The sequence below is a fragment of the Thermobia domestica genome, chromosome 9 (genome assembly GCF_964235325.1).
Source record: "Thermobia domestica chromosome 9, izTheDome1.hap1.1, whole genome shotgun sequence".
In the NCBI taxonomy this organism is placed as follows: domain Eukaryota; kingdom Metazoa; phylum Arthropoda; class Insecta; order Zygentoma; family Lepismatidae; genus Thermobia; species Thermobia domestica.
The window spans coordinates 29,443,137-29,470,838 of record NC_137462.1 but is presented as its reverse complement, the minus strand read 5'-3'; the positions used below and the strand labels follow the sequence as shown (position 1 = coordinate 29,470,838).

The 27,702-nt window shown below is 34.6% G+C and overlaps 1 protein-coding gene across 1 annotated transcript in view; it reads left to right on the top strand.

Annotated features, from left to right (window-relative positions):
- LOC145694515 (uncharacterized) overlaps window positions 1-27,702 on the top strand; it is a 417,192-nt gene that overhangs the window by 375,168 nt on the left and 14,322 nt on the right. Inside the window, exons 2-4 of the mRNA XM_081770827.1 lie at window positions 12,469-13,286; window positions 17,469-17,605; window positions 27,391-27,547. Of these exons, the coding sequence (XP_081626953.1) occupies window positions 12,631-13,286; window positions 17,469-17,605; window positions 27,391-27,547 (950 nt within the window). The 5' untranslated portion in view covers window positions 12,469-12,630. The remainder of the gene's footprint in view (window positions 1-12,468; window positions 13,287-17,468; window positions 17,606-27,390; window positions 27,548-27,702) is intronic.

The following is a 27,702-nucleotide window of genomic DNA, read 5'->3' as shown; positions in this document are numbered from 1 at the left end:
GGCGTTAAATCAGGAGATCAGGGAGACCAGGGCAACAATGCTCACCAATACGCCCAATCCAGCGATGCGGAAGTTCATCAGTTAGAAAGTCACGAATAGGGATGTGTCAATGAGGGAGTGCCGTGTCTTGTTGGAAGACAAAATCCCTCAAGTCAGCACTGACTTCACACGAACAAACGAACATCTGGCATATTAAAGCACACAAAAACGTTTTTCTTGCTTTTCCTCCATTTTCGACAGGTACTATAGGTAACTTCGTATTGCCGCATCCGATCGGAAAGATAATTGACTTGTGCTGCCACCTTAGTAAGTTTGTGGTTTCTTTTCATACATCTTTCAGGTGTGTGCGTGTAATTCTTTTGAAAATATAGCCTTTTCAAAGCGAACGAATCATTTAGGTTAACCCTGTATTTATACCTGACTTCTCAATTAAGTACTTTAGCTTCAACAAATTTAGATTTACGAGAAGTTTGCCGCTGATAAATGCTGGTGTTTCATTAGTCATTCAAAAAACCGAAAGCGTGATTCTTAAGCATTCTTTCACTCTCAATCTCTGCAATAATAATGAGATAATTGATTCGACTGTTCTCAAACACTGTTGAAATTTAAACTAATGTGAGAGCTGAAGTTTTCATGTGTTGTTGTATTTAAAAAAAAAAACAGACGAGTCATATTGTTTGACTCATATCCTTTAATTAGGCTAAAAATAGCTTGCATGTTATGCGGATCACGTAACTTTAAGGATATACGTGCTGAAAATAGAAACTAACTTCTGGAAGTATATTCACCTTACAGTATCGTGGCTGAAAAATGACAAAATCGTTAGGGATTCTAAATATAGTTGTACATTTGTTAAAAGAAAAAAAAAACAAGATTGTAGATTCCTTCCTTCTATTTTGAGTCAGAGAAATTAGAAGGAATTTTGCTTAACCACTGAATGAAAGAAAAAATGTAAAGGATTTTCTCTCTCTGGTTTTCTCACATAATATTAGCAAGTCTTTGATAATTTAATAGAGTTAAGATGCAGATGAGATATGTAAGTAATTACTTACTACTAAAAGACATGAACGATAACGAAGGATTGAAAGGTGAAAAGGCACAATAGAAACAAAATTTATGTCCCAAGGAAATTTATTACAAGCATTAACAACAACAAAAGGAAAATCATCTTAAAATATGTTTGTAGTATTGCTAGTTTGTAGTACTCGAATTATTAGTTGTAACAACAATATACTATCTACAACTACAACTAAAGACGACACTTTTTCGCAAGAATTTGCATATTTTGTAGCATTAATTATCACAATTCTCGCATTTATGTCGCATTTCTATTTTTTTAATGTAGCACGTTTTTTTTTCTTTACAAAAAAAAATTTGGAACTTGTAAACAGAATATTTTTGGTAGTAAGGTGTATATCTAATACAAAAATGAGAATATACCTTGATTAGGTGCACATTCTAACTAACGTATTCACTGAAATATAGAAGTTAATGCAAAAATTTGAACACTTCCTCTAACGTCATCCTTAGTTAACGGATAGCATGCAGCAAGACGTTATCAATTCTTCTTTTAAGTTTGGTCTCCTGTCAGTAACAATCATATTATACTTGGAAAAGAATCTCTCGGCATCAATACTCGAGACTGAAACCATATTAAACGTAACCAACTGACAGCAAAAGACCCGTAATTAACTTGTAAACTGTTTAACAGGGACGCGGTGGCTCAATGGTAGAGCGTTCACCTCTGGTGCTTGGGTCCTCGGTTCGATCCCAGCTCGTGCCGTGTGGGCTTTGTGGTGGACAAACACCGTGCTCGTGGGTTTTCTCGGGGTTCTCCCGCTTCCTCCCACTTTCTTCATTCCACCATTTTATTCATTTCACATCATCAGCGTCTCCTTTAGCCTAACCGGCATAACCGTAAGACGTAAAACTTAAAATTTCATTTCATTTCATAAACTGTTTAACAATGATACAATGTCAACTTCCTTATCCTCACTGTTGAGAACTTCAATAACCAACCATGTTTTTAAATTCACGGTAAACAACCAACAGATCATGAAGCTTTTCAGCACAAAATACCGTCAAGGATTTAAACTTTTTTTTTTATTGATGTTTACATTTTTATGAAGTGAAACAGTTTTTGGACCAAATAACTCGTAGAACTTTATCGTAAATGAGATTTTTTTTAAAGTTAATATTGGAAATGCGCTTTTCAGTTATTATTAGCAATAATTAACAAAAATTCTACTTTTTCGTTTTCATTCGCATTTATCGCAAGTAATGTTAAATTTCGCAAAAATTCGCGATAATGTAAACGTGATTTCTGGCTCTAAAACGAAAAGTTTTGAGGTTTCCTAAAACATATACGCATTTTTTTTTAACATTTCGCACATATCGCATTAACGAAAAAGTTTTGTCTCTATCTATAATAATAATAATAATAATAATAATAATAATAATAATAATAATAATAATAATAATAATAATAATAATAATAATAATAATAATAATAATAATAATAAACTTTATTTTACGTGCTGAGAACAGCTAAAATACAGCAAAAATACAGCACTTTGTCTTATTCTACATTATTTGAGAAATGAATATATAGTGCTAGTGATAAAATTATGATTACATCTATATCATAAAAACATTGACAGTGTAGTGTACGTCAATTATTAAAACAAAGAAGTGTCAAAAATTAAAAGTAAAAAAATAAAATAAAATAAAAATAAAAACTACTAAGTTATATTTAAAATTCTAAAATAAAGTCATATTTCAAGATATGCATTCATTATAGCTTTCTAAAATCCTACAGATTAAAATATGTTTTCTATTATGCGGTTGCAATAAAATTTTTGCCCTTGTACCATATGTTGGAACTTTAAAATCAACATTTTTAAAAATATAGTCTGAGGTATATTGGTTGTCAAGTAACTTTCCTACAAATACAGATTCAATCAATTTTCTCCTGTCAGCCAGTCGTTCCAAATTAAAATACGTTATCCAATGTTCATACGTGCTAGAATAATAGTCAAGTCCTAACTTAAAACAAAGTATTCTAATAAAACACTTTTGCACCATCTCGAGTTTGTTTACGAGAGTTTTTGTTAGGCTGTTCCAAGTCACTGATGCATATTCTAGTTTCGACCTTACCAGTAATTTATATAAGAGTACATATGTATTTGATTGACAGAAAGCAGGCCATTGATTAAACAGGTAACCAATTATTTTTCTTGCTTCATTACATACATTTTGTATATGATCACCAAAGCTTAGTGACCTGTCAAATGTTACCCCTAAATCCTTTATTGTGTCAACTTTCTGTATTACAGTACCTTGTATTTCGTATTGACTTACATAGTATTGCGATTTGTTACTGTAGGTCATGCACTTAGTTTTCAGACAATTGATACTCATACCGTTATCCTTGCACCACATAATGATTCTATTTAAGTCATCTTGTAGCCTATCGTTGTCCTCAATATTATTTACTGCACTAAAAAGCTTAATGTCATCAGCATAAAGTAAAACCTTTGAATGATTTAAGACTGTTGGTAAGTCATTAATAAAAATAGAGAAAAGTAATGGGCCCAGAGGAGAACCTTGAGGAACACCGTTACTAATACTGGCTGAATCTGACATGACATTTCCAATTTTAATTTGGTATGTTCTACCAGTCAAATAGCTTTCAAACAATTTTAGGTACAAGGGTGTTACACCTGTATTTGACAGTTTTTTTAACAGCAATCTATGGTCAACTGAATCAAAAGCTTTACTCATGTCAATGTATATGACATCAGTTTGTGATCTACTTTTCATTGCATAGTAGATAAAATCCGTTATTTCACAGAGATTGGTTACAACTGATTTCCCTTTATAAAAGCCATGCTGTGATTTTTGCAATATATTTTTTACATTAAAAAACAAGTGTTTGTGAATGATGGTTTCAAAAATTTTAGAAAATATGTTCAATAAGGTTATCGGCCTGTAGTTGTTCGGATTTAACTTGTCATTATTCTTGTAAACCGGTACCACATGTACATGTTTCCATTTAGATGGGAATGATCCTGTTCTTAATGAGGTATTGTATATTTTTGACAAGACTGGGGCTATTTCTTTCGAACATGCTTTAAGGATATAATTTGGAAAGCTCCCAGGTCCTGAAGATGCTAATGGCCGAAGTTTGCCTATTACTTCAGTAACATCATTTTCACATATTACTGGAATCGTTATATTATTGCTGTTCAGATTACTAACTACAGCACAATCTAGGGTATTAACTTTTAAATTAAAATTATTGTAAAATACATCTTTAAAAACTTCAGCAATTTGCTTTGTCCCTGTAATGGTGGTACCATTGAACAAAATTCTATTTGGTACACTTTTGTCTTGAGACTTTTTAAAGTTATTCCAAAAATACACTTTGTTGGTACAAATACTATTCTCCAATTGCTCAAAATAACATTTTTTAAGTTTATTGTACATTCTTTTAACATTTTTTCTTAAAACCGAAAATTTTTCATAAATGACTAAATTACCAGTTTTCTTAAATTTTACAAAATATTTTGTTTTTTTATTAATTAATGCTTTTAACTCTTTAGTAATCCAAGGAGCTTTGTATTTCTTCTTTTGTATGATATGCTTTCTCGGTACATTTGCTTTAAATATATTTTCCAAACAATCTTGCAATAATACCGTACTGTTATTTACATTTCCTGAAAACCTATCTACTTTCATCTCATTTTTAATGTCCTCGTATAATTGATAAAAGTCAGCTCTTACATAGTCATATAACTCACCTTGAGCTTGAGCTGTATCTGCATTTAAGAAATTTAACTTTTCGTCAACCTGCCATTCGAATACAAAAGGTGGGTGAAACCTATCTACCTTGACTAATGGACTCACATCAAACCATATTGAGCATTCAGTAATATCAGTTAGAACAAGATCCAACACATTATACGGCAACTGAGAGTCGTATGGTTGATTATACTGCTTTAAGCTAAATATAGACGCTAACTCTAACATCTTCTCAGCTTTTGTTTTTAAATAAGAATGCTTTGTTTTTACGATTCCATTATGCCAATCAATACCTGCAGAATTGAAATCCCCAAGAAGCAACATTTTCAAACTTTTTTCAATTAATAACTTATTCAGCCAATCACAATAATTTACAAATTCTTTGGGTGGCAAATTAGGTGGAAGATAATGCAAACCTATTAATATTGGGGGATTATTGGGTATATATAACTTTATAATAATCACATCTAGGTTCGGAAACGGTACCTGTACTACGTCATACATTAATCTTTTATTTACAAACATAATACAACCTCCACCTGTACTTTTATTTGTCAGTTGAAGGTTTCTGTCTTTACGTATAACGTTATATTGCTCAGTAAGCTGTTCAAAATGAACTTTGTTATGTTTAAACCAACTCTCAGATATGCATATTAAGTCATAATCAGTGCAATTAACTTCGTCAATAAAGTCTGATTCTTTACTATTTAAACCATTTACATTTTGATAAAACAATATAATTGACTTATCTAATTGATTGCTCATTATGTTTCTATTTAGTTTAAACAGTATTTACACACACAATATCATCTCTGAGTCTTCCATAGAATTCAGTAAAAAGTACTCCTTCCGGCCATACATTAGCATTCAAAATATCATCAAAATTATTTGACAAGACGGAAACATAAAAGGAAGAGTAACTGTTGTATTTTGTTTTTAATTTTACACATTTTTGTACGTCTATATCAGCACTGTCTTTAACAAAATTCGATAATTCTTCACATGTAACGGTCGGATCGAGTCTTGTAACAAAAACTGCTTTTGTTTGTGCTTTTTTGTTTACTTTTAGCTTATCACTCACCTTTTTTCCTTGTACCAATGTTGATCTAGTTTTGACAGGCTCACGTGCCTTCGTGTTATCAGAAACCAAATGCTTTCTTCTATTAACTCCTGCTTTTTGCACAACTTGCCACTCGGTGCCTGTGTCTTGCCTCGGGGAACTGACCTTGGCACTGCTAACCTGTATACTATTGCTATTGCTTTGGGGTTGTTGTCCTTGCACCTGAGTTGTATCCTGAGGCGGTTTGTTTACAATTTCAGCATACGTTACGTTTGTTACTGTGTTGGATTTTTCTAACAACTGAACTAACTTCACATTTTCTTGCTTGAGAGAAATGACTTCAGCCTTAAGGGTTTCATAATTATCACTCACAGTTTGTAAAGCTGCCAGCACTTCTTTCAAACATACAGACACAACATTACAACATTTGCTGCAGTTCACATTTTCATTTTCTGTTTTGTAGTCGCTAATTGAGTTATTTTCAAATTCTTCTTCACTACACGACTCTATTAATGAGTTATCATTGTTTAAAACTTCAGATACTTTCGTTGTCTTCACAATAGTTGGGGTCACTACTGTGTTGTCGTCCCTCTTCTTGATGCAATCATGGCATTTATATGTTGAAACACCTTTTGCCATGTATATTTCATACTCAACACGTCCAAATTTCAAACAATTTTTAACATGAAACCGATTTTTGCACACACAACAAGATAAAATCAACTGTTTTCCAAATATTGGCTTCCTGCATAAAGCACATGGATCTTCAGCCGGCGCCATGTTGAATAATAATAATAATAATAATAATAGACTTGGACCGCAGTGGCTTAGTAATAGAACGTTTATCTCAGGTGCGTGACTACCCTGGCTCGACACCGGCTCGCACCAAGTGAGCTTTCTGGTGGACAAACACCATTTGCGTGCGTCTTCTCGGGGTTCTCCAGTTCTTTCCCACTTCCTTAAATCCACCATTTCCTTCATTCTCATCATCACCGTCTCCTTTAGCCTACATGGCGTATCCGCAGGACGTAAAACTGAAAGATTTAATTTCGTTTTCAATCCAGGACTTGAAGTGCTCGTGTCAGTTGGAAAATTTCAATGTTAAGCCACTAGCAACGAAAGGCAATTTCGCAGCTACCGGATTCTCGTTTGTATAAGCCCCAGTTTCATTAATATATATATATATATATATATATATATATATATATATATATGGATATGGCTTCTTCTTATGAATAGGTCCGTATTTACGCACGGGCCACACGGAATCGGGCCCACTGCATAAGCTCTACATTTTCAGAGGCGCAAATTCAGAAATCGAGATTTTAATCGAAAATAATATTGTACCACACCCCCACCGAGTTTCTCGTTACGACGCTACTGACAGAAGAAGATGAGAATATTGCTTATTGGCTGCTAGGGTAATCCATGTTTTTGACTCTGCACGCCTTGCCCCGTTCATAGCGGCTCAATGTAAGAGATCGCTGCCGAATTGTTTAAGCCTATATGAAATACGAACAAATAACATGTTTCCAGTCAAAAATGGTCCACATTGCATGTTCTGCTACCACTGGTGTCGTGTTAAGAGTGATGGTTCCGTACCAGCGGATTCGCGCGTGCATACCGATCCCACATGCCCATGTCATGTAACCCGGGGCCGTGCCAGTCGAAACAGGCTATGAAAATTGCTGCTTAAGTTTCTCCGTCACTTGCACAAGCAGCCCAGTTTTGAGTGACAATCTCCTTTAATCCTTGGCAGGTCCTGTCACTGAGGTTTTTCCTATGACTACTGTTTCTCTTCGCCGTGAACTGTCTGCTCAGTTCACTGCACATGTCGTTCTAGTGCTCCTTATGTAGTATGGAGTTTTTTCTAACACACCACCAGAAACTACCCGGCGCTCAGTAGTGCCAACCTGAAACTCTATAGTCTCATCTCAAGAGGCAAAAAATCCAATTTTGCATCTGAATTTCCCATGTTGTATTATTATTATTATTATTATTATTATTATTATTATTATTATTATTAATAATAATAATAATAATAATAATAATGAAATTCAGAAATGAAACTTTAAGTATGTGTTGTTTCCTTCAATTTCAGGATAAATTATCAATAAATTTCGATCTTCTTCATATATAGAAAAGTTGGTGAATAGTTATTTTCCTTAATCGAGAACAAATATATTTTGTTATGTTAACAGAAATGCAGTAACTCCATGACACCCTTGTATCACCCCTTATACTGAGCCGAATGATGCTAGAAAGTTTTGTTCTTCGTACATTTCACGTGCAACGTTTGGAAGTAATCGTTTCTCTTTGATATTTTACTTTCTTCCTTTCGTTCATTCCTGGTTTTGTTTTCTTCTTTCTTTAAATACCAGAGTACACATTTCGTTTCTTGGTACTTGAGTTTTAAGAATCACATACGATTAAGTCACTCTTCATTAGCATAGACTTTGGCTATAACTAAAAAAAAAAAAAAAAAAAATTCAAACTAAAAGTTGGTATCACTGATACACTTATTGATGACTGACTTATTATGTCTGCTTCTCGCTCGTCGGGAATTTTATTGACATGGATTATACATATAGCGAAAAATTCTATATATGTTCTCAGTTTCAACAAAAAATCCTTTATATCCCATTCCGAATAATTAACGTAAAAAAGAAATTCCCACGAAATGAGATTTTCCTCACGAGTTGGCATCACTCCCGACGCTGTTATCGCCGCCTGACCCTTGCCAACCCAGACATCTGAAGTGTTTCCAATTCCAGCTGTTTTTTTTTTAATCAAATTTAATACGAGTTTCTGTGTCAAAATGAAGAGACGGGGTGTTTAGAAACGCTATGAGATATGGAGGAATTATGCTTTTGGCTAGGAAAGAATGGTGGAAGGAAAACATATCCAGAGGAGGGCCGTGATGCTGATCAAATGATACAGAGAAGACAAACTACCAGGAAATGAAAAGTATGGATCAGAAATATGGAAGAATGTAAAAGTTGAATCGGTACAATTGATATATTTTTAACCGAAGGAGAATACTTTACGAGCACTTTTCGACAAACGAAACAGTCTGAAGCCTTATAGAGAAGTGTATGTGTATGTCTATAAAAGCAGATGCTTTTTTTAAAAAAAAATGTCAATAGATATTATAACAAGATTCGGAAATACCAAGAAGGATTGCACGCCAGATACAATTCTGTTATTGTAGCAATAGCATTACCCTTTATGAAAGCCACAGCAATGCTTTTACTGAAACAGAATACGGAGTTACTTTGCATAAAGTAAAGAATTCCCTTGCTGCTTTCAGGGAAGAAACAAAAACATAAATAAAAACAAGAACGCACGGGAAATGGAGGAAGTAATTAATAAAAAGCCACTTGAGATGCCAACAGAAAAGAATAAAAACTAGACGACGCTCCTAAGAACTTAAAGAAAGTTAATTACTCCGGAGACACACACAGTGGAAGGTAATACTTGGAAAAGACAGGAAAGAAAACCTGCAGAGAGCCTCTCCTTGAGGCAAAAGACACTTTTGTCACGCACGCAAGACTTAAAAGCTTCACATAAACGTCTGGAAGAATTTTCATCAGAAATTCCAAAATATTGATAGCGTTTACCGGGGAAAAAATGTCCAAAGATAAGACATTTACCAATCGATAAACTGATTGACCTGAACAAATATGGGTGATAGATAAGTTTATAGGTAGCTTTCAAAATGATACGGATGATTGAATAAGGTTATATACGTAGTTTTCAAAATGATACGGATGATTGAATAAGGTTATATACGTAGTTTTCAAAATGATACGGATGATTGAATAAGATTATATACGTAGTTTTCAAAATGATACGGATGATTGAATAAGGTTATATACGTAGTTTTCAAAATGATACGGATGATTGAATAAGGTTATATACGTAGTTTTCAAAATGATACGGATGATTGAATAAGGTTATATACGTAGTTTTCAAAATGATACGGATGATTGAATAAGGTTATATGTAGTTTTCAAAATGATACGGATGATTGAATAAGGTTATATGTAGTTTTCAAAATGATGCGGATGATTGAATAAGGTTATACGTAGTTTTCAAAATGATGCGGATGATTGAATAAGGTTATACGTAGTTTTCAAAATGATGCGGATGATTGAATAAGGTTATACGTAGTTTTCAAAATGATGCGGATGATTGAATAAGGTTATACGTAGTTTTCAAAATGATGCGGATGATTGAATAAGGTTATACGTAGTTTTCAAAATGATGCGGATGATTGAATAAGGTTATACGTAGTTTTCAAAATGATGCGGATGATCGAATAAGGTTATACGTAGTTTTCAAAATGATACGGATGATTGAATAAGGTTATACGTAGTTTTCAAAATGATACGGATGATTGAATAAGGTTATACGTAGTTTCCAACTGATATGGATACTAGAATAAGGTTATACGTAGTTTCCAACTGATATGGATACTAGAATAAGGTTATGCACAGTTTCCAAATGATATAGGTGATTGAATAACCTTATCCATAGTTTTCAAAATGATATTGGTGATTGAATAAGCTTACGCACAGTTTTTCAAAGTGATATGGGTGATTAAATTTAGAATAAGTTTAAGCGTAATTTTCGAGTAAATGAAGAAAACCCAATTAATATATATGGTTTAAAAAATAGATAGCAATTAATCTTGCGTACTTACTTATGCCATACTACGAAAAGTGCCCTCCACGTTGGTCTAGTATATAGTACATGTGTTTTTGGTCGACGCGGTCCCGAATTCCGTTCCCGGTGAAAGGATATTGACATTTTGAATAATTAATTAAAATGAATGAATTAGAGAATCCTGTAAAACCATTAGGAATCTGTGTCGTACAGAGATAATCAAATAATTCTCACCAGCCACACTCTCCTTAAAAATAGTTTATGTTTCTATAATAAAAAATTGAGAGCCAGAATGAGCCATTTTCACTTCTTTTTGAAACATAAATTATACGTTAAAGTAATATTCTCAATAGGGAAAAATATGATAATTAAAACTTTCACTCTTAATAATTTACAGGATGTCTTATACATACATGTCAGAATACACGAGGAAAATAGCATTGCCTCAATTTTAGTCATAGAAAGGGATGACCCAGTCTGGCCTTCTGACTTTCAAATACAATACAGCACAAATATAATTTTAAAAAAAAGTAGCTATGTTCAATTTCCCTGCAATGTTTCCCTTAATTTTCACACTATAGAACCAAACCTATAAAATTGAAAGTGACTATGTTTGTGCCTTTATAACTCTTGAACCACCCGACCGAGCTCGATCGAAGTTTTAACATAGATGAGGTTCGGGCTTGAGATGTTCTTTTTTTTTTATCACTTCACTTTGACGCTGCAACTTAGGGAAGGGGAAGGGAGGATATATTTTAAAATGACCGAAAATGACCGATATTAGTGTCGAATCCATAGTTTTCGGGGTCGTTGAGATGAACAGTGATAATTCCGATGCCGTTTAAATCCAAACTCAACTTCCATTGCCCTTTATGTTCAAAATTAAACCTATTTTCCCCGTGTGAGGAACGGATATTCTGCTAGTTTACTATAAAATTACTTTATGTGTCGTATCTTACATTCACGTATTATTCAAATTACATTCTTTTTAAAAGGAAGATTATATTTTCAAATTACATTCTTTTTAAAAGGAAGATTATATTTTCAAATTACATTCTTTTTAAAAGGAAGATTATATTTTCAAATTACATTCTTTTTAAAAGGAAGATTATATTTTCAAATTACATTCTTTTTAAAAGGAAGATTATATTTTCAAATTACATTATTTTTAAAAGGAAGATTATATTTTCAATTTACATTCTTTTTAAAAGGAAGATTATATTTTCAAATTACATTCTTTTTAAAAGGAAGATTACATTAAGTTATATGTTTGACACATTGAAATAACGAAACGCATAAGAATCTACAAAACAGGCTTATTAATTACAGTTTTATCGCAACTTGTGTTAAGAGTAAATCTGATAACTTAAATAAAAATTAAAAGTTGTGACAAGAGGAAAGCAACGATATATTGCGAAAACTGGAACAAAAATTAATAATAATGTGTCTGCTTTGGATATGTTTTGGTTAGATTTAATTTCTATTTAAGTTACATGTATTTTAGCAAAGGTGAAAAGAGCAATACACATATTCAGTAAATCTGATATACAACAGTACAAAATTACGATTGTGTTTGGTATTGTATTGTATTTACTTTAAAATATCTGGGTCTCTGGAACTTTTAAAGTAAGTTCTTATTAAAGTGCAAAATAATTCATTTATCATGTTCTTTTCACGAATCTCGGGTCAGATAAGTTAATGCAATGTTATTCACGCAATCACAATATTCAACTTGATGTATTCTGTATCTTTGTATGCGAAAGTAGCACACACATGCACATACTCATGTATATTCACACGTTCCCTAGAGCACGCATCTCAAATTTTTACAAAGATCTTGCGTGTGCTAAGCGAAAATGCCATCCCTTTTAGCTGTGCAAGTTTAATTGAAATTCATTTACCACACGCTCATGTGTGTTTTCTCTTTTTCATTTTAGGTATTCCTGAGTTTGTTCTCTTCCCTGCCATTGGAGTGATTGAAAGTTCATCATGCCCTAGCTGCCAAAGGACAGATAGAACCTCAGAGCGAGCTGAATTGTTGGTGGGGTAGGCTCGCTACTTTGGACGGATTGGTCAGAAGTGGAAGGCGGGAAGGAGGAATGTGGTGGCGTAGTGTGGAACCTGGGGGTGGTGGACATCTACCACCTCTTGGCGGAAGAGGAGAAATATGGCTGCGACAGCAGAAAAACTACTGCACTATTTGGATTATTTTAATCTTGGGAATTCTTGGAGGATCAGTTACGCCAGCAACTAGAGCCCAAAGGTGTCCAGATAGTAGCAACATCTACCCCTGTGTCTGCAATGTGAAAAAGAATGGTTTAGACATTCAATGTGAGCATACAGATTACAACCACATTAGTAAGGCGATGGAGAATTTAAAAGGAAAACCCGTAGTAATCTTCTACCTCAAACTTCGCCATAACACCCTCCCTAAACTTCATGATTACATTTTCATGGGTCTTGAAATTACCCATCTTAACATCCACAACAGCAGTTTAGCAGTTCTCGAGCAATCTTCTCTCAGTTCCCTTGGCTCGAAGTTGACCCAGTTGGACGTATCAACCAACAAAATCAAAATTGTTCCATCACTCGCCTTCAGGAACCTACACGCTCTCCTGATTCTCAACATGAACCACAACAACATCACCGTCATCCACGACCAGTCTTTCCTTGGTCTGGACACATTGGAGATTCTTTTGTTGTACGAGAACCAGATAAATACGATAGAACCCCAAGCATTTAAAGGATTAGAAAAGTATGTATTTTATTTTATTGTTCTTATGTTTACATTTAAAATGCTATTCAATGATTTCTAAGTATTAATTATCAGGTTTTCCATAAGTAGAAGCTTTGCTTTATATATAATTAACTACACACTAGTTATTTGCTGAGCAAAACTATATATATATTTTTCATTAATTATATATACTGATCTCGGCCAAACAGTATATAGGATGCAACAATAGAAAGCATCTATATAGAAATTTCAAATAAGTATACTTGAAAGGGATTTGCTGCTGCCAGGAGCCAATCAGAACAAAGATTTCTGACCTGTATATAAGATTGTACAGTTATCCTGTATCTCAGTGTCTGATGAAGCCAAAGAGTCAATTGGTGAAACTGCAACACATAATTAATTTTTAATGAAAAAATATATAGTTTTGCTCAGCAAATAACTAGTGTGTATTTAATTATCATGTATTTTTTAATTCTCTTTGTTAAAGTTCCATCTGAAATTTCAGAAGGCTTGACCTAGTGTTGTTAAAATTATTCGGTAGACCTATACATAAATAGATTGAAGAATTGAAAACCTCTTACACCCGTGAAGAGGCCTAATCACTGCGAAATTAAAATATCACCATTTTTACAGTAATTATGTGATATCTTCAAATAGATAAAAGATAATCGAAATGTGGAACAAGAGCGCTCTAGACAATATTATTTAATATGAGGTACCGTTATCACGAATCACCTAGTAGCTTTCCGTTTGCAGCCATTTAGAAACACAAAAATAAATGCCGATTTTCTAAATGGCTGGAAATCGAAAGCAGATGAGTCGTGATAAAGGTATCTCATTTAAAATATTTTCTAAGGAGTTCTTTTTCCACTTTTCGATTATATTTTATCTATTTGAAGATATCACATAATTACTGTAAAATCAGTTGTATTTTATTTTCGCCGTGATTAGGTGTCTTAAAAAGATTCTTTTTGGCTTCAAATTGACAAGTTTCGCACGATGTTGATATAATTGCGTACTAAAAAACTTCGTTGAAATGAAATAAACACTGTAATGTCGCAAGGTCATGTTCTTTAAACTGAAGGAGACCGGCGATTATGAATGAAAGGAAGTGTTTCGGAAATAATTGGTGGAATTTAATATAGAAATAAATAAATGTGTGTGCGTTGTTGTTTATAAACACATAAATAAATGTGTGTTGTAGGTATGTTAACGCATACCTTCGACGTAGGTTCACCGATTCAGATGATTCTTGTTTTGTCTGAACGAGTATACCTTCCCAATGGTCCTATATAAATTACTGTACTTTGTATCTAACGGTAATTCTTGCAATTAGATTATGAAACACCTCAGCCGATGCTGGCTAATTATGGTAAAGTATAATGCTTATAGGCAACCTAACATTCTTTACGGTAATTATGGTTGCATAACTGTACAGAGTTGTTCTGCAACGTTTAGGAACACTTCCACCTGGTAACATTTTAAACAAACGGTTGCGTGTGTGAAGTTGGTTGAGATTTTTTTTTAGAAAAAAAGGGTTATAATTATCATATTTGGGCAGTGTTATATCTTCACAGAAATAATATCAGCCAATAATTTAACACAGCCAAGAAAAGCATTTGGTAAGCAACACACAATGTTTCAGTTTATACAAACAATAGATTTCCACGCACAGCCGCACGAAAACAGTCTAACCAGTTGGACACAAGCGTCAAGGAACATATTAATACTTAGATATAGACCGAAGAACAGAGAGACCACACGAATGACATCTAACATCCATACTGTTCAGTAAGCACAACAACATGATACTATTAATGGTATACTAGTGCCGTCTTTTGTTGAAATTATAAAACTATTTGGATAATACTCGTACTCTAACGATCAAGTGACTATTGTGTCTCTGGTTCTTTATAATTACAATAAGTTACAACAGACGACACACTTGAAGGGAGAATTCAAAATAGGTATAACGAAAAGAAATGAAATGTTTCAATTTAACATCCTACGATATATAACGAAAAGACAAAAAATGTTCGAAAAGATCTGTTCTGGCGATCAACTAGACTTTGTGTGTATGTGCACTGGCGCAAATCCCGGGGGGATAAAGTGGACACGTCCCCTCCAATCCTGGAACTGGGCGGGGGACAGTCTCCCCAATAATCCGATTTGAAATGTGTTTTTTTGGGGGGAGAAATGTGGTGATTTGTGTCCAATTGCCACAAAGGAAAGTCAGATAAAATTGATGTCCCCCACAATAAGCCTCAAATCTGCCCGCCTCCCAATTTTGAAGACAACTCTGCTCCCCTGATCCTCCACAGCATTGTTTTTCAACTTCATAAATATTTTGAACACCGCTTTAAAAAAAATATTATATGAACGGTCTTACCCGTCCCCCCCCTAATGCTGAAGACAGATTTATGTGTGTGTGTGTGTGTGTGTGTGTGTGTGTGTGTGTGTGTGTGTGTGTGTGTGTGTGTGTGTGTGTGTGTGTGTGTGTGTGTGTGTGTGTGTAGAAAACATTTCCTTGTTTCTCCTTCCGTACGGAACCATTGATATATACAATTCTGATATAGACAAATGTCTACGGAGAAATAAAGTAAAATCAAACTTATAAGATTTCAAACTTTGTTGATGTATTCGAAAAATAGTTTGTATTTTGATAGTCTGGCGTCCATCTGTACGAGAACAAAGGGCTCAACTCTTACAAAGGGAAAATTGAAGAACATTCTAAACTCATCTTAGTGAGTATTGAACTAGACCAGCGTTTCTCAATCTGTGATCTGCTGACTACAAGCGCTCCTTAGGATCTACTCTTGTAGTCCTCTTAAATTAAACACTACATCCAACATGCTAGAAAAAATAAAATTCAAGTGAACTGAGCATCACATACTTCATAGGTGAGAATTTCAAAAACAGTCGATTGTTCAAGTTAATAAAATAAAAAGTTATACAAATGCTAATAACTTATTGAGATGTATTATTATAAAATATTCTTGGTAGCTTCCAATTATTAGAAAACGATATGTATTTTCTTCTAATTAAGAGAATTTTAATTAATATATTTAAACATGATTTAGTGGTATATGCTCAAATCTTTTTTATTAAAGAAAATTATAATTTTGTTTTACAGAATACAACTGGATTGTGATCCGTATAACATTGCGACTAATAAAAATAATTACCATACTAACAGAAACAATTTGCAAACCGCTTGCTGTAAGCTTGAATTGCAAGTCGGTCAACCTTGCATCCAGCTTGATTGGAAAACGTGCAAGCATGTTGCAAGCTGGATTGCAGCAAAGAAGTTATATGGGGGAAAACTTGCATTCAGTGTTCCATTCAAGCTTGACGCAAGCGTTTTACAAGTCAATCAGTAACCAATGAACGGCCAGTGATGCTATGATGCTCTGCGAAGGGTCTAAAGCTTCGCTTGCCAGTACAACAAAAGGCAGACTGAATGAAAGCATGCGTTCCAAGTGCAAGCGTAGAAAGCCAAAAGCCAAGCACGTGCCAACTGACCGAAAGCTATCTTGCTACTAGGGTATCATTTGAAAAAGTTCGTGACATGCTTAGCTAGACTATGCATTGTAATAAATAAGAGCTACGAATGTGTTTCCAAAAGTTCCTGGCTTGACACTAAAATATTGTCATTGGTAAGTCGTTTACAAGAAATAGTGTCATCCATGAAGAAACAGTGTAGCAGTTTTAACTATCTAGCTGCGTCATTTAGTTGGCGGCAGTCATCTGAATTACTCGGTATGCGTTGAGCTTGCCTATTGCATGACTATGCTCTAGTCCACACAGCCAAGTCGCCATGATCGTAGTGTTAAATATGGGCGTAGGATGGTTGCGGAATCTCCTCGAAGCCAGTCTTTCACCGCAGCCTTATCAGTTTGGCCGTGTGGACTGGAGCATTGTTATGCAGTAGAAGAGCTCAACGAACAGTGACTGATTCAATGACGCAGGTAGACAGCTTAATGTGATACAGTATTTCTTTCACAGATGGCACCAGTGGTGCTATATTTCAGTGTTAGGCCGAAAAATTTTAGATATACCCTCGTATCATATGATCACATTAGAAATGGGATCACACTTCACAATTTTAAAATGACAAAATAATATTTTGCGACGTGGAGGCACAATGTAAGCTAGTTAATGTAACGTGTCTTTGTTGACATTATGCTTTCTCTCGAAAAGGAAATTAAAGCGACTGAATCTTGGAGGAAACAAGCTGAACAACATCCCAACAGATGCTCTTTCTATCCTTGATAACCTTGAGAGGCTGGAGATGCAGGAGAACCTAATCACTGAAATTTCTAATGGAGATTTTGTAGGTAAGACAGAAAAACAACCAACTTTCTATATTTCTAACTGTTAGTAATATCATGTATGTATATGCTATACCTGTATTTTATAGTTTTTTTTTCTTTGAAAAAAAAATTAAAAGCATCGGAGATTTCTCTCTCTGCTATCGCATCCCATCCGGTTAGCTAAAAGCATCTCTGTAGCTAAAGCTAATGGATGGATGTAACTTGAAGCAGAGATTAAAAACAGTGAGTTAACCATGAAACTATTCTCATATTGCATATGCATTGCTTTTTTTTTTGTAATGTTTTCTCGAAATCTTTTTTAAGGGAAGAAAAATAAAACCCATAGAAACAACCTATCATAAACGATGAAACTTACATAATGAAAATTATAAATAAATAAATAAATCTGCTTCAGCGGAAAACAAATCTGTATTAGTAATTAACTGGGCGTCTAACATCAACAGTATGTCGTGTACCTGTTCTTATACAGGATGGACTGACGATTAATCCTGTAACGTCCTTGCGATCTTTAAATTAACAGATAAAGAACATGAAGTTCAGTATGATGCCAATATCGGCAGGGAGATATTGTTTGACGTATTCTCCAATACGATCAGTTTAACAGTGTTGCTAACCCGACAAAAAGCTGTCTATATTTCGAATAGCATTACGTTAGAATCGCATATGCATCGAAAACTTATTATACCGTATTTATTACTAAGTGTTGCAAACAAATGACGCAACAGTATTAGTTACCAAATTTTGGAAACCTCCAAAACAGTAATAACATTAAGTGAGACCAAAGGGGCAATGTATTTACAAAGTACTTTAGTGTCAAATACTATGATCTTGATATCATTTCAGAGACAAAGTTACAAGGAATTGAGATTTGGACCTTTTTTTCAAAAGTTTTTCTTTTGAGAAACTATTTAGATAAATATCACACTCAATTAAGCAGATGGCTTTCAATAGATATAAAGATCATAATACCGTTTACAGCAATTTAATATCTCAAGCCATTCCGGATATATAATGCTAACAGAGCGCTTCAGGTCAAACAAAGCGACTATACTATGCTATGCTATATGATAGTATACCCTCCGGGGCCTCCTTCAGCCGCAACGGGGAATCAAAATATGGCAACGTTGCAGATTAACTTGGAACCATTAACGTTCCTCTACGAATCCATCAACCAATTACATCGATTGTTACGCTAATAAGTGGTGGTGCTAGTGTCAATGCCTATCGACTTTAACTGCCATCTGGAAAGAATCGATGTAACTATTTGGTGGACTGGTATATCTTCTCTGTGGTTCTTTATCTGCGATGTTGCCACATTGTGCAATTTATGTCTCCAGACGAGGACCCTAAAGTTATATTCTCCGGTTTATTTTCACTTGTAGAGTAGTGCTCTGTAGTCCGTGGGCGTCATTTTTAGAACATCCGATATACTGTATATATATAAACTAGTGGTTTTTCGGTTTTTAGAAAAACCGGAACTGGTTTTCGAAAATTTTCAAAAAAACGGTTCCGGTTTTTCACCGAAACCGGTTCCGGTTTCCTTCAAAACCGGTTATCGGTTTTCTCCAAAACCGGTTCGGTTTTCTCCGAAACCGCTTATCGGTTTTCTCCAAAACCGGTTTCGGTTTTCTTCAAAACCGATTCCGTTTTTTTCCCCAAAATTTGTTCTATTTCTGACCAGAATGGTGTTTCGTTGTTCTCCGGAAACCGAATCGATTTCCACAGAAATAGTTTTATGTGTTTTCGAAAAGTTTTCACCGAAACCAGTTTCGGTGAAAAACCGGACCGGTTTTTGGAGAAAACCGAAATGTAGGTTTTCGGGTTTCGGTTTTTATAGAAACCGGTTTTAGGTTTTTATAAAAACCGGTTTTGCCCATCCCTAATATAAATAATGGTTTGAAATCGTTATACTGCTTGCAATGACGTGTTTGCTGGATTTTCTTTAAACATTGTTGCTTTCCTGTGCTTCTACATTTTTATAACGGTTTGGCTACAAAACCTCGCGTCTCAAAATCTCGCCTTGCCAAAACCTCGCTTACCCAAAATCTCCCATCCTAAACCTCACGGTCTTAAATCTCGCTTACCCAAAATCTCCCGTCCAAAACCTCACGGTCTTAAATCTCGCGACACAGAAGCTTGCCTGACCTAAACTAAGCGGAACGTAATTTAGGTTGCCTAATAAAAATGTCGCCAGAATAAAAACTTGTCACAACGATTTCTTCGAAGTAGAGTATTCTATATATTGCTATATGAATATATTTAGTAATAACACATAATTAGTAAAATAATGACGAGAAAAAAATTCTAATTTGTGGTTTGGAAATCTATAAATAATGAAAGAATAAATCCATTTATTCATTCATTGATTCACTTATAAACAGATCTATGAATATATTAGTCGTACAACCTTGAATTTTTTAAATAAATATTCCTTTTGCACCCGAGAATGTAGGAATATGTGTTCTGTGTTATTTTTAGGCGTTCACCAGATCTCCGAAACTATTAGGGGTAGAACTTTGAAATTTTGCGTAAATGTTCTCCTTACACTGAGAAAAAAAATGTAGATAGCGTACTTAAAAAGGTAAGTTACATGCGTAATTCCTGTAGTTTTTGGACAACGTACAGCAGACGTATAACTGAAAACGCATGTTTTATAATACTTTCCGTATAAGTGTTTCATCTATACGTACTTTCCGTATGAAACAATATAGGCGGTCAGGATCTCACATACAAGTGGTCCTATATAACATATAGCTAAGGAATAACATATATAACATATGTTACAAGGAATGTAACATAAGTATATGCATGTGATATACGGAAAACTGTTATATGTCAGACATCCTTCAACGACATGATGTAACATTTAAGGGCAGTTCGTATGTAGCATATGAATAATGTATGCTCCATACTGATTTCTGTAGTAAGGAAGAGGATTCCGTATATTTGTACAATATACCGCTGTCCGGAGAACGGATTTCTCTCAGTGTACACCTCAGGAACACTCTGAGATATTAAATTGCTGTAAACACATTGGTCCTTATGCAGAGTCTTTTTTTTTTTTTTTTTTTTTTTTAGCGTTATGTTAAGAGCATAACTAACGAGTAATGCTAACTTTCGTATTTAGTAACACGTAAATAAAGTTAACAACGATCTACAGTATATCAAAAAAGGCCAACCTCTTTTTTTTTTCAGGGTTGTCCACATATTTTAGGAGATATCAAATTAAATGTGTCCTATTCTCTCTTATATTGATCTTTCCTATTGTATTTGGACAGCCCTACAGAAAAGTCGTAGTTGGTCTTCTTCGATATAAATTCGTTGTTAACTTTACGAACGCATTTCTAAATACGGAAGTTAGCATCACGCATTAGTCAAGATTTTAATACAACGCTAATAATGACTCTCCATAAGGGCCATTATTATTATTATTATTATTTACATGTATTGAAATTCATCCGTACTTGTGTGTGATACTTACCTAAGATTTTTTTCTTCGAAATTAAGGCTTAAAAAAATTTCAATACCTTGTAACTTCGTTCCTATTTATTAAAAATAAGTCATATCATAGTCTTTGACTGCAGTTGCCCTATTTCATGTTTTTTTCTGGACGGGAGGAGGGGAGAGTTAGCTCTTCCACCGATATAAGTAGTTTTACTAGTATATTATTATATTATTAATATATATATATATATATATATATATATATATATATATATATATATATATATATATATAATAATATATATATCAAACTCACGGAGTGCATTGTCCCCATCACCTCCCTAAATGACGTCCAAACTAAGATGTGCATTGACATGACTATATCACTTAAGGTTGATTTAAAGGGACAAGTTTTGTCAACAGATGTCACTACAGTCTTCGTATCTCTCTAATGTATTTTTTACCTTTCAAAAAATTTACAATTTCTCTTTCAAATTTCAACCTAGAGATTTCAAATTTTTAGAGAAGGAATTTCATAACCTATCGAAGGCAAGAATCCGTGCCGATTTTTAATTTAAAATTTTCTTCATTGTTGAAATGGCTTGATTGTAGAAATGGATATCTAAACCTTTAACAACCTTTAACAATGGAACTGTTTCAACAACGAAGAAAATTCTAAATACAAAATCGGCAGGAATAATATGAAATTCCTTTTTTTTAAAAAATCTCAAGTCTCTAGGTTGAAATATGTTAGAGAAATTGTAAACTTTCGTAAAAGGGAAAAAATACATGAGAGATATACGAAGACTGTAGTGACATCTATCGACAAAACTTTTTCGTTTACATCAACCTTAAGTTATTACTTTTGTAGAAAACTCCAAAGTTTGCACGGTTGTGGATGTTTGTAATATTGTAGTGTCTTTAGTATGTAACTCTGAAGAACAAATGTGATATTCACCATCATCATCATAGGTATTCTGCCACTATTGGCAGGTCACTTGTTGCAACTGAGAAGCTTCCATGATCCTCCGTCTGTAGCTAAAATCTTCATTTTCGCGCCATCAAGCAGTGTTTCTTTCAGGAACAATGTTCCGCGGAGGCACACTTAGTATTCCGGGGGGGGGGGGGCATGCTTAGTATTCTGGGGGCACTGATGGTACTATTCTATTTAATATTATATTACGGACGTACTACTTTGGTCTCTTCCGGGGGGCACTCTCAAAGTTCCGGAGGAGGGGGCAGTGCCCCCCTAAAACATGTCTGGAAGAAACACTGCCATCAAGTATAGCTTCCTTCGTACCCTCCCTCTCTTTCCTGCCACTATACCCTCTAGCACGTCCCTCATGAAACAATTCCTTATCAGCTAATGTCCCAACCAGTTTCTCTTCCTCTTCTTAATAATATTTAAAACTGTTCTTTTCGCCCCAAACATTTCTAACACCCATTGTGTTATTGTAAATTTTTATTTGAAATATAGATTTAAAACACGTAATAATCTGACGTAGTGCCGTTTAAAAGCAATACAACTTCATATTGGATTGGCAACATTGGTCATCTGGTGGTATTGCAGAATATGTCAAACAATGTCTCCTTATCGATATTAGTATCGTACAAATTTTCAGCGTTCTTTTTAAATCTATAAGTGTAAAAGTTGACACTTTAACCGAAACATGGGTCTCTGAGACCGTGGTAAATTTTAAAACACAATGGTGTCAGCTCTGGTTGCTCGTGATAGTTTTGTTTACTTGGCTCTTTTATTTTACACTTTCATATACCATATATATATAAACCATAAATACATTTCAAAAGTAAATATAATACAAAATTGACTTGTGTTTATCATAACGTTTGTGAAACTCATGTTTCGGTTAAAAAAGCTTTTGAAAATAAATCGTTCTCCCTGTATACTGAATAAACGGCGTTTGCAATGCAATGCATAGAAGAATACTTATAGATGAAGTGTATGGAAGAACCCTTTAGGTGTAATGAATAGAAGAATCATTATAGACGTAATGTAAAGAAAAGGTGCAAAAGGGAAAATGTTCTCGCATGGTCCTAAAAAGGGGCGAACTGGCTTCAAGAAAAGAGCAATGCTGAAGATGTTGTAAGGGCATGATAAAAAGAGCAATGCTATGGACATTGGGAAGCGGCCATACCAATTGCTCAAAAAGGGGGTATTAAGTTATTTATAGATACATGTTTTTACGAACATCTCATACTATAGGTCTATGTGTACAGGCACATATAACCATAAGCATTACAGAAGACATAATATTGAAATAAAGATAGCTCAAGCAAATGTGTTGCTTTAGTTTCATGCTTCATTACAGACGGCAGTCGTGGCGCCCCTATACATCGGTAAGTGCAAAATAAAATACAAGTAGAAAACAAAAGGCTGTGAAGTATTGCCCATATTACCTAAATTTACCCAAAATTAATCCTGCAACACACGGCATACATTAGAATCGACACACACAAACACACATACAAATAAATAAATAAATAAATAAATGTAGTCTACTAACAAACTGATTCTTTCTTTTTTTTCTCTTTTTAAACTATTATTTCGAAAATGAGTTATTTGGTTCGGGAACCACACAGTTGGTCCGTTATGTGAACCTTTATCTAAACGTTAAAAGAAGAGGAAAGACCAGCAAAAGCCCACTTGTTAACAATGTACATTTCTGAAAGAGACGAACCCTTGAACTCCACAGAACGCGTCGCGGACATGCTACAAACACAAGGAAAACAAACGAAAATACATAAATTATTTCTTTCATTTCGCATGCATATATAATGCAACCAACTGGGAGGTAACAACATCTATACACAAAAGGCAACACTGTAACAGCTGTCAAGATGCATAATGTACTGTCATGGACACACCCAGTTCAATCAAAGAGGCCAAGCAACATACGACTGTCTGACTGGCTTTTGTTAATTTCGTTTCCGTCTACGTAGAAGACGAGAAAGATGGCCCGAAAAACCATACATACAACTCCAAAGCCAACGTAATGCTTGCAGGAGAGAAAAGTAATTCAATTTTCGTAAGTTAACAGCCCGCATATTACTGCTACTACTACTACTATTATTATTATTATTATTATTATTATTATTATTATTATTTGAAACGCAGTAAATAAAAGTACAATTTATTTACATTTTAAAGGAGATTTGTATACTAATACTCCTGCAGATAGTTATTCTGGTCGTGCGCTCATCCCGGACACAAAAAAAATCTTATGAACTATTTGATGGATTACCACTATTTTAGGTCAGAATGTACGGTTAAAAGGTAGAAATCGGAAGTTCGTTGATGGAGGTAATATTGAAACCGGAAGTGGTAGAAATAAACCATTTCCGGTTTTTATGTTGATCACTGTAGACCCAGGAACAATAATAGATACGAGAACCGGTTTCCTGCATTGATGAAGCGTCCCAAAAATACATTTCATCATTAATTCTCTACTAAAACCGGAAATGATAATAATCTACAACCACTACCGGTTTTAATACTAATTGAGAATATATCTCACCATACAGACCAAGCTTCTTCACCTGGTGTACACGTAACATTGCTACTTTCCAAACACACACACACACACACACACAAGTGGTTATAACCAAAGAGGAAATGTTTTTAAAAGGCATGATGCCTATATTAACTGCGTAAGTATTATTCCTTAATTAATTTGTCGATGCTTAGATTTTTACCTATCAATCTATCATTTGATTCTACATTTTTGTAGTGGTCCCACGTAGCGTAGTCGCTGACGCTCTTGCCTTCGGTGCGATCGGTCCCGGGTTCGATTTCCGGTGGGACACTCGGTCGGAAAAGTGTAAAAAGCTTTTTCAGGCTAGCCATTCTGAATGAGTTTTTCCTTTTCCTCATTCACACTAGGCAAATGCCGGGATGGTATCTAACTTATAAGCCCCAGGCCGCTTCCTTCCTAACCCAATCCTTTCTTCCTATCCTTTCCCCGGATAATGTAATCACCGAGGGACGTCATCCCTCATACGCAACGGGCTAACATGGCCATAGATGCCGAAAGCCTAGAAATCTACATTCTTGTATCAAAATATATCCGTGAACTTAAAAATAACATATGAGTCAGTTTCAAAGTTGTGTGTGTCACCGTTGTGTGCGAAATGCAAGGTCTGTTCGAAAAGTAATGTCACATTTTTTTATTGTGAAACTACGGTACGTTGCAGCGCGCTCTAACCGCCGGGATCAATTATGATGTAAGTCAATTACCGAAAGAGTGCTTGGGGCTATAGATATGCCACATTGACTTAATCCCTAGTCTTCCGTTGCAAGCGCTGCTATCGGCTGGAGGAATTCGACTCGCTTTCTCTCGCTTAGCAACAGCTCAACCATTATTGGCTCAACGCGTGGGTGTGTGAGGGTGTGAGCTTTAGTTCGCATTTTTGCCACGGCTCAAGACATTTTGGCAGCACAATAGCTCAGTTGTCTCCAAGCTCTCGTACGTGAAGGATGTACGATTTCGTAAACTTTTGTTTCGTTTCTTGTACAAGTCGAGATACAACGCTTATCGGCACAAAGATACGCGATCAAGTTTCGAGTAAAACTTGCCAAGTCTCCACTGGAAACTTTTGCAATAGTTCAACAGGCTTTCGGGAATGAGTGTTTGTCTATAGATGGCACAAAGTGTTTTTGGGAGGCTGTGAAGACGTACTGGAGGCCCGTCAACCTCCTCAAACAATGAAAACGAAAAAAATGAAATGAAATCTTTCGGTTTAACCTCCCACAGTTATGTCACAGTTATTAAGGCAAGTCAATAATGATGGAAGAACTGGTGGAATGAGAAAGAGGGAGGAAATGGGAGTAAACCCACGGACACGATGTTGTCCACCACAAACTTATTTAGCCGGGGATCGAACCAGGGACCCCACGCACCAGAGGTAATTGCTCTACCGCTGAGCCACTGTGCCTCCTGTATCTTTTACTTGATGCTTATTAGGTTCTTGTATAAAAATTGTTTACTTGATTTAGTATTTGATATTTAGATTATTGTTCATTCGTTGAATCGTTTTACTCTGTACTTATTTTCACTCACGCATTAATATTACTTTCAAATTTGTATTTAGGTTCTTTATCAAATTTAATATGCTTGATATTTAGACTATTGTTATACCTTTAATTTTTATTATCAATAAGTTTTATATCGAGGCATACATTAAATGGCTTCCAAAATTTATATTTAAGTTCTTGTATCAATATTATTAGATGAATGTATTATAATAACACTAGCCATGGCTTTGGACTGGATATTGACCAAAAGAAATACTGACTAAAGCTTCAACACACATTGTGTTTTAAACTATAATGTGTTAGAGTTTCGGGTATCTACCATATTCTTCATCAGACACTACATAGAGACTATACAACATAAATGAAGATACAGACATACGTATATATATATATATATATATATATATATATATATATATAGTCATCCTTATGAAAAAATCGAAATTCTCTTGGCTGAAGCTTTCAGCCAATCCTGTAGATCCCCGTGTCCAACCAATCACGTGCCGCCATTTTTGGTCCTTATAAGAGCCTTTTTCAATTTCATCTTCCTGTCTATGTTATCCAAAATGCTCTGCCATAATTCATTAATAGGTAAGCCTGCTGTCCAGTTCATCAGCTTATCTCTTCCTACCTTCTTTATCCAATCTGATTCTTTCCACTTCCTTATTATCATTCTTTTCTCCATCTCCAATACTTCCGTCTTATCCCAATTAATTACGTGATTAGTATCCTTAACATGTTTGTATATCGCATTGGTATCTTTCTTCCTCCTCACATCTTTATGTTGTTTTATCCTTTCTTTCATTCTTTTCCCCGTCTCTCCTATATATGACTTATTGCCGTTTCCACACCATACCCTGTAGATGACTTCTTCCTCTTCATTAATCTTTTTCGTGCCTTTTCTATTTGTCTTCCTTATTGATCTTAATAAGTTTTCTCCACTCCTTCTAAAAGTTCTAAACCCTTCTTTCTTAAGTAACTTCTTTAGTTCTCCGTTTCTTCTCCCATGCTTTCTATACTATGCCACCACTTTCATCCTGTTCTTTCTTCTTTCTCCCTCTCTTGCTCCTCCTGGAGGAAGAATGAATAAATTTATTACGTGATATTTAGATTATTTCTCTTTCTTTGAATCTCTTACTTATTCTCATGCTGATGCATATGTCAAAATTACTTCCAAAATATACCAGAGTTATGGTATTTAAATATATACTTTTAATTATGTGTTTAGGTTTTTACAACATTAAAGTAATACTAAAAGCTAATGACGAAATCTATTGTTTTTCATTGACAGGGATGAGTAATTTGTTGACGTTAAATTTGGCTCACAACAGACTGCGAACAGTTCCAGCAAAACCCTTTGTTGCACTGAAAAAGCTAACATCATTGGAACTTGAAGGCAATGCCATTAAAACGATCAGCCCAAGTGCTTTTGAAGGAATGGAAGGTAGGTGCTCGTTTTGTTTTCAATACAGAAACATCGTAGTAAACGTGGTATTAAAATATTGATGTAATTTGCATAAAATTTGAATTAATTGTTTTTAACACTTTATGTGCCTGTATATCAATAATTATGTACACCTGTAACTAGGGTTGCCAAATTTTG